Here is an 8800-nt window from a genome sequence, read left to right as displayed (position 1 = left end):
ATAGAACCTTCGGGTAAATGATCTCGGCTGCGCTTTTCGCGAACAACAGAAACCTTGGCCCGTTTCATCACCGGCCCTTGAGGGGCATCGGTACCCCCAACTATCATGTTGATTATATGCTGGGGTTCTACTGGCTCGGCCCTTCGATGAGCCTCCCTTTCCTTATAGTGACTTTTGGCATGTTCACTCAGCAGCTCTCGGAGATGTCCATTCTTCAGTAACCGGGATACCTCCTCTCACAGCTGGCGACAATCCTCGGTTTTATGACCAAGGGTTCCATGGTATTCACACACCATGCTCGGGTCACGTTGGGCTGGATCCGACCTTAGAGGTCTTGGCCATCTTACATCCAGAACACGACCAATGGCCGAGATTTGGCTCGAGGTATTGACGTTGAAGTTGTACTCCGATATCTTTGGTAAGTCCTTGTTGCCGGTAGAGCTTCCGGCATCACTCCTGAATGAGAGACCCCGACTGTTCGATGGGCGCTCGACCCGTTTACTACCCCGACCGGAGAAACAGCTTGGGCTCACCCTTGATTTCTCCAACCTAAAGCTTTGCTTCTCCGAATGGGAGTATGGCCGATACCTTTCCCTCGACGATCCAACCTTCGTTTCGTAACCCTTCCTTCGTCTCTCAGAACTTTTATTCACATTTATTGGCCCCGGGGGAAGCTCGAATTGATCATCCTCCACCCGAATTTTCGACTCGTATCGGTTATGGACATCAGCCCATGTCACAGCCTCGTACTCCAGCAAGCTTTCCTTTAATTTGAACGAGGCTGTTGAACTCTGAACATTGAGCCCCTTTGTGAAAGCTTGTGCAACCCATTCTTCAGGAACCGGGGGGAGTTCCATCCGTTCCCTTTGGAATCGGTTGATGAATTCACGCAGTAATTCGTCGTCTCTTTGGGTTATGCGAAAAATATCAGCCTTACGGGCCTGCACCTATTGAGCCCCTTTGTGAAAGCTTGTGCAACCCATTCTTCAGGAACCGGGGGGAGTTCCATCCGTTCCCTTTGGAATCGGTTGATGAATTCACGCAGTAACTCGTCGTCTCTTTGGGTTATGCAGAAAATATCAGCCTTACGGGCCTGCACCTTTTTGGCACCGGCGTGAACTTTGACGAAGGCATCGGCGAGCATTTCGAAGGAGGTGATCGAATGCTCGGGTAGATGGTCGTACCATTTCAATGCTCCTTTGGACAAAGTTTCCCCGAACTTTTTCAGCAATACCGATTCAATTTCATCCTCCTCCATATCATTGCCTTTTATGGCGCACGTGTATGAGGTCACGTGTTCGTGTGGGTCCGTTGTGCCGTCATATTTCTGGATATTCGGCATTTTAAACCTCTTCGGGATTAATTTCGGGGCTGCACTCGGAGGAAAAGGCCTTTGGATGTACCTCTTCGAATCCGGCCCCTTCAGTAAAGGCGGGGCCCCCGGGATTTGATCCACCCGAGAGTTGTACGTTTCGACCCTTTTTTCGGTCGAGTCTACCCGCTTTGCCAAAGTTTCGAGCATTTTTAGAACCTCGGTGGAGGAGCCAGCTCCGGATCCATTGCTCTCAATAACGCGTGCCTCATCCCTTCTGGGTTCAGCAGCACCGCTCGTCTTCTCCGGGGTCGTTGTATCCCCTCGGGTTTGCAACTGGGCAATTGCGACCCCTTGCTCGGCGATCGCTGCTCTCTGTTCCTGCAACATTTCAAAGATTAAACGTAAGTCAATATTTTCATTAGGGGTACCCGACTCTTTCCGGCCCTGTGCCTGGGACAAAGTAACAGAATTGTGGGTATTTAGACGATCAGTGGCTGGTAAGGTGGCATTCTCTTGGTCCACGGTGTTTTGACGGTTGAGGCCCTCCCTCGAATTAACGGGGTTAGGGTCAGCAGGGTTTGGCAATCCTCGTGGCCCGCTGCCTTCGTTTTCGGCCACGATCTCGTTGTTGTTGACGTGACCAGATTGCCCACTGTCAGCCATTTAGTCTGTTTTTTCAGAGACGAACAGAAGGTGTTTTTTGATTTAGATGGGTAAGGTTGAGATCAAGATAAAAGACCACTATTATCCTAGCCCCACGGTGGGCGCCAAACTGTTTACCCCGGATTTGGATAATCAATTAAAATTGTAGCTGAGGTATAGGATATGTAGTTATATCTTGAACTTGTTTGATAGAGAAAAGAAATATATGAATATGCTATAAGGAGCAATTGATGATCAACGGTTTGCTATAGACTCGTGTCTCTACTAGCACATAAGCGTTATTTGATTTAAGAAATGTACGAAATAAACACAACAAAAATGGACCAAATCGGATGTTTGAGGGGCAGATTTATATATATTTTGCTATTACAAGAGTTCTTGATATCAAGGAGCCAACCCCTTACGAGGAGGACAATGCCCCTTATTTATAGTAGTGCCCCATGGGCTCCATACAATGTGAACAAATAAAATAATAATGAAAAGCTCTGAGTTGGGTTAGGTTGGATTAGGTTGACCGTAAAATCTGACACCCGTACGATTGGCAGTTGAACAAGGCAGGACGCTATACACGCGTGGCAACCGCACAACGGATCTTCCGGACCACCGGCCACGATAAGACGGGCTAACGGCCTCAACCAAACGGACCAATGGCTACGATTAACCCGGTCATGGGGGAACCGGACCAAACGACGCCCTTCCTTTGCTCCGGTCCAAACATTCCTCCGGTTCGGAGCGGGAGCCTTCATGCACGCTCTTGTTCCTTTCTTCCTTCGGTCCTTGATCTCACCGGTTTAACGTATGTCCGATTTTTACCGTATACAAGGTCCTTCTAGAGCATCACATGCTAGACCGACCTAAGTGGGACCTCTCCATCTTGCTTTGCTTGGTATGTGGATCCTTTTCCAATCCCACACCTATTAGCTAGAGTGATTTACAAGAATGGCGATGAAGGCGGCTGATATTGAACTTTTAATCCCGCTTACTTCATAGGTAAAATTTTAAGTTCGACAAGTTTTGACCTTTAATTTAATTGTTTGTTCATGGGGTAAGCGGGGTCAAAAATTCAGGATCATGCATTTCCAAAGTTACTATTGTATTTTCTTGGCCTTAATATAGCTGGTATGAGTTATTAATAAAAAATAAAAAATAAAAACCCTAGCGGGCATTCTTACTTGAACTGCATCATTTCTTACGTCATCCTTAGCCTAATTCTCTAAGATATCCAATTTCCTTAAAGCCACTTTCACATGTTTGTAAGGCGGATCAAGAATTCAAGGATTATCTCCATTACCGTACATTTATACATTTATTGTAAATTTATCGCTTAAAAGGTGCGTTTGGTACGCAGGGAAACATTTTCCTTTCTTATCAAAACAAACCCAAAGAGTACTCATAATAAGGTGTATTCTGTCGATGGGTCGGTCTAGAATGAATTTTCATTTGATATAATAGAACTTTATTTAAAAAGAGTATCTGAAAAAATTAATAGAGCGAAATCATTTCAGTTCATTAAGAGTCTGTTTGGAAACCCACCTAGTAATTGGAATTGGTGTAATTACTAGGGTAGTAATTACACAATATTGTAATTATAACGATCTGTTTATTTGTTATCAAGATAATTACAGTGTAATTACAAGCGTATTGTTTGGTTGAATAAGTGTAATTATACAGTTAGTTTAACTTAAAAATAAATTTAATTATAAAAAATTAAAAATTAATATTTGAAAAATATGTGCCTTTATAAAGGGTATTAAGTTATGTATTTAACAACACGTTATTTATTAAAAATATATTAATTAATAATCGTATATTTGTAACTAATATTGTAAAAACATCATTGATATATATTTTCTAAATTAATAATATTTTAATTTTAATCAATTATAAAAATTAAAAGCAGACCTTTTTGTGAAAACGTCATGGATTGGATGTTTGACCAACAGAAATATTTATATATCAACTGTAAGTGAAAAATAAACAGGGTGCAATGTGAAATAACAAATCAATTGTACTATAGCAAATAAATTAAAATCGAAATATAACGTAAATTCAAAATCCAAAAAGAAAAAAAAAGTTAACATAATACTCGTATGTCGAATTCAACATTACATAAGTAAATTCCAACGCAACTTAAGTAAATATTATTTAAAACAAAAGGAAAATATAAGTCTATAACCTTATTCACAATGAAATTCTACTTAATTAACATCACTCATTATATGTCAAGTTTGTTAATGACTCATTCTTTCTAATACTATGATGTGTTGTTTAAAAAATTAGAATAATAACACAGCTATACTAAATGAATAATAATAATAAAAAAATACAAGCACTTATATGGAATCACAAGAAGTAAAGGTTGGGAATGAGAAAAAAGGAAATGAAAGATAAATAATATAAAAATAAAAATATATTTTAAAAATAAAAATAATTAAAAAGTAAAAATAAAAAAGAAGTTAAAATACTAGAAATAAAAATAAATTTAAAAAGAAAATTAAAATAAAACAAGAAAGAAAGAAACTAAAAAGTAACCTCTAATTACAAGGTGTAATTACACCCATTCTCAACCCCCACTCCCTTGAGAATTGGAGAGTCTAATTACACCTCTCAATAACACTCAATTTTCACCTAACCCAATAATTATTTGGTCAAATAAACATGTCAAACTATGTAATTACGTTCAATTCCAACTACGTGGGTGGCTTTCCAAACAGGCCCTAAGTTTTTCTCTTTCTGTTGGGTTGGGTTATACTGAATAAAATTAGAAGAAAAATTAGGAAAAATATCAGAAAAACCTATCAATGGGTAAAAAAGCATAGCTGAACTTTGATATATTTTTCCTCGGAGTAAATAGTTTGCCTTAATAATATTTTTATTTTGTACGTGCTTGGTCTTTATCTGGGAATATGGTATTTCAGATATATATACTAAGTCGAAACATTAACCAAAGGCGAATTAGCATGCCATCACAATTTTGGAGCCGTAATCAAATTAGAAGCAAACAAATCTACCCATTAACTAATTAAAGTCACAATTCCCAAAGAACCATGAGCATATTCAATGAATTCATCAACTCTTATAACTAAGGCTACTGAAGAGCTGTATCAGTGTAAGGGGTCGTTTGGTAGAAGGTATAAGCTGGGATATTCCAGCATTAATTTTTATACCATGTTTGGTAGAAGGTATAAATTTATCCTGGGATAAGTTTATATCTTGTATCAAACATGGTACAAAAATTAGTGCTGGGATATCCCAGCTTATACCTTCTTATTCCACTTATACTGGGATTATTTTATATCATCTTTTAGATGGTATAAAATAATCCCAATAGATGGGATAAATTAATCCCGAGATTATAATACCGGGATAATTTCGACTATCTACCAAACGACCCCTAAAAGAATAATTAAAGTAACAAGAAAAAAGAAGAATAAATGCTTAACAAAAAGAAAAGATAGGGCTGGTAGCATGAAGACCCTCCTCGATCCCTACAACTACATAATCATAGCCTCATAGGCGTTTGAACAACTCACTAGGTGTTTTTCTTGCTGAGAAGGTTTTGACTTTCATGCTCTTTCCTCATTTTTTCCAAGAAACATATCTATCTGATACTATCTGATTAGGAAATATTTGATGTTATTAATTGATTTTGACAAACTTATAAATAAACGAACTGTCTAGTTAATTTGACATGTTATTGTGTATATTAAGAATGATCCCTCATAAGAGAACTAAGAACTTAATTAATGATGCTATCAAGCGATTTGCACTATATTCAACTATAATAATTTGCACAAAAATTACTCTACTACCTCTTTGGATCAGCTAAAAAGGTGTCGGCCTCTCAATGCAGAGTGAAAAAAGAATGCACATTAAAATTGAAACCAAGATTTGATCAACTCCATGTCAAAAATGTGTTATAATTCACCATTTTGGTCAAATAGCTTTAAGCCTCAGCTCACATCCTCACAGTGCCTGACATGAGGAACAATTTTGCTCGTGTCTGTTGACGTTTTCATTTTGCAATCATAGTAAGGCGGGGCATGGAAAGACGGCTCCAATGATGCAGCTCGAACACAAGGCGGATTATGAGCTGTCCTGTTCTGATTAGCCTTGTATAGGATCCAGGGCTTCAGTCCTCCAAGACCCTGAGCCACATACCCGAAAGTCGACCATCCACTTGTAACCAATTTATCACTTAAACTCAGTAGGTACATTTCTGCCAACGCCTTTCGCTCGTGCATTAGATTCTTACTTTGCTGATATTCCTCCTGACTCGGCTGGTAAAAGCTAACGATCTCTCCTATCACAGTTGGATTCTCCCAGTACATTTTCTGGAACTCTTCTGAATATCCAGAGCTTAGAGAAGTTATCAGGACAGCTATGTTCTTCTGTTTCCCCGATTGGTTGAGGACTATAGGCTCACTGGACCGGTTAATTTGTGGCAGAAGATTCTCCTTCATTGTACAATCAACGATCTGATCAAATACATACTTAAAAGGACCGGCATTGGTCTCCAAGACTCTAATTTGAATGCCTAATTTTTCGTCTGCTTGGGCTAAATACGCTTGATAGTACCTCTTAACAAGCCCCCATACTGAATTTGTGGGATGGAACAGGTATCTACCGAGAAAATACAAGACGGTTTCTTTTTCTGGAAAAAGATTACTCAATTCTTGCTCAAATGTTGGGATCAAGAAAAGAAATGGCACAAAATAATTATCTGTCTTCATGAGTAGCAAGGGGCTTTTCTGGAGAAAAATTTGATTCTGGTCACAGAAAAACAATTTATCTTGATCATCATAATCATGAGCTAAATGGAGGTAAATGAAAGGAGGTTGGATTGATGTATTTCCTATGATATTATTCTTTAGCATATAACCATAGTAATTAGGAGATTTCTGATCAAAGGTATTAAACTGATTGATTAGAGGGAAATCTTTAGGAATCAACCAGGAAGTCTCTGGAAAAGGTTCACAGAAAAGACCAGGCATATTGGCTCCAGGATCAACGAGTAGGACTCGGTTATTAAGAAGAGCATATAAGAAAGCAGAAGCTAAGGTTAGCATTCTATTTCCTAAACCACTATAGGAAATCCAAACCAAGTAATTACAATCTGCTGAACCTGATCTGTAGTGGCCAGACTTGATAAGCTCAACGCTTCTGTTGTATAATTCTGTATGAGGACCACATTGCTTATGAAGTGCCTCGTAGTTTCGTAACTTTGAGATGAGGTAAGACGATGGCTTGTGACGAAGTTCTTTATGATATAAGACGGATTCATGTCTACTCAGACAAGATGTTTGATCAATTCCAGAAGGAAGAAGGCCACCAAGCAGTTTATCTTTCTGCACTATGACTTGCCGATGACTAACATGTTCTTCATAAACTGTGGCTGAAAAGCAAATTAAACAATTAAGAGAAGTGATTAGATATATATTTTAAGGATGCCAATTACTCTAAACAGCACAAACCATCTGTTGCCCTATCAGTAAAACTAGAAGAGCAAGCTTGCAAGCAAAACACACAGAACACATATCTGTCTACCAAACTATGCAAGAATGCAACAAGTAATTGGTCAATTAAAGTAGAATAGCATGTAATGCCTCACATAAACAAAATTTAATAGACATGAAACTGATTCTTCTGCTGCCAACCCTGCTGCTCAGCTTTAGCTTTATTAGTCTACTGATTTGATCTTCAAAAGCATTATAAGGGTCTTCTTAACTTTCCTCACATTATAAGTGTGTGTTTGTGTGAAACCAGATAATAGACATGAAACTGATTCTTCTGCTGCCAACCCTGCTGCTCAGCTTTAGCTTTATTAGTCTACTGATTTGATCTTCAAAAGCATTATAAGGGTCTTCTTAACTTTCCTCACATTATAAGTGTGTGGTTGTGTGAAACCAGATATGCTGGTCTAATCCAAACTACTATAATGAGAAACAATAGTAAGCACAAAATAAGAATCTTGGATCCTGGCTTCACCCAAGTACTGTTGTTTCAATCTGCTGAAAGCAACGAAACACATTACTTTGTCTTCAAACAACTATCAATTTTCACCCCTAACGCAACAATGTAGGGAAAAAAAGAGAATGTACTTCTACTTTAGCTTGCTGATGATATGGAACAACAAATGAATCCATTCTCAACCAAACAGCAAGATTGTTGTTTGCAACTAAAAAGATAAAACTGTGACAAAATAATTAGGAAATAAAAACTAATAGCACATAAACAGGCTGCATATGTTATATGTACACTGACGGTCAGGTCACATACTCGGATGAGCAACCTGGAAAATATTTTCACTATAAGTCTGCTATAAGTTCAATAAAAAGCTAAAGGGAAAATGAAGTACCATTTGGAGGTTTAGCATCAAATATTTTAGCTATAGCCAAATTCTTGAGGCTTTCAGAAGGCAAATCCCTGAGTACAGCAGAAGCAGTCAATAGAACAGTCAAAACCATCACACAAACAATGAGAAAATCAATAAATTTGATGGGATTCAGATCCCATTTCGCTTCTGAACTCATAGAAACAGGGTATTCTCCCTAGCTAAAGACACTGGCTGTGGCTTTTGACTATTGTCTGTGTCCTTCAAAAGCAAATTGAAACATTTTCTTGGAGTGATTGCGTTCTGCTGAATATGTGCTTTAAAAATTGCTTCATTAATCAAGATCCATAATCTATGGAGGGTTATCAATTAAATCTCTTTTTATTTAATGCTCATGTCTCCCTGATTCATTAGTGCAGATATGCTGGATGTTAAATAAGTCTTTAATACATTGTTCTTCACATTTTGCAAATTTTCTCAAATGAATA

The 8800-nt window shown here is 38.3% G+C and overlaps 1 protein-coding gene across 1 annotated transcript; it reads right to left on the bottom strand.

Annotated features, from left to right (window-relative positions):
• Positions 1-5814: 5814 nt before the first annotated feature.
• LOC132609099 (galactoside 2-alpha-L-fucosyltransferase-like) lies at positions 5815-8541 on the bottom strand. The gene is made up of 2 exons (XM_060322974.1): positions 8337-8541; positions 5815-7373 (listed from the first exon to the last, which is right to left on the bottom strand). The coding sequence occupies exons 1-2, from the start codon at positions 8509-8511 to the stop codon at positions 5932-5934; spliced, it is 1617 nt and encodes a 538-aa protein (XP_060178957.1). The 5' UTR covers positions 8512-8541; the 3' UTR covers positions 5815-5931.
• Positions 8542-8800: the final 259 nt, after the last annotated feature.

The sequence above is a fragment of the Lycium barbarum genome, chromosome 1 (genome assembly GCF_019175385.1).
Source record: "Lycium barbarum isolate Lr01 chromosome 1, ASM1917538v2, whole genome shotgun sequence".
NCBI lineage: Eukaryota > Viridiplantae > Streptophyta > Magnoliopsida > Solanales > Solanaceae > Lycium > Lycium barbarum.
The sequence above is the reverse complement of the archived record's forward strand: the minus strand, read 5'-3'. Positions and strand labels throughout refer to the sequence as shown.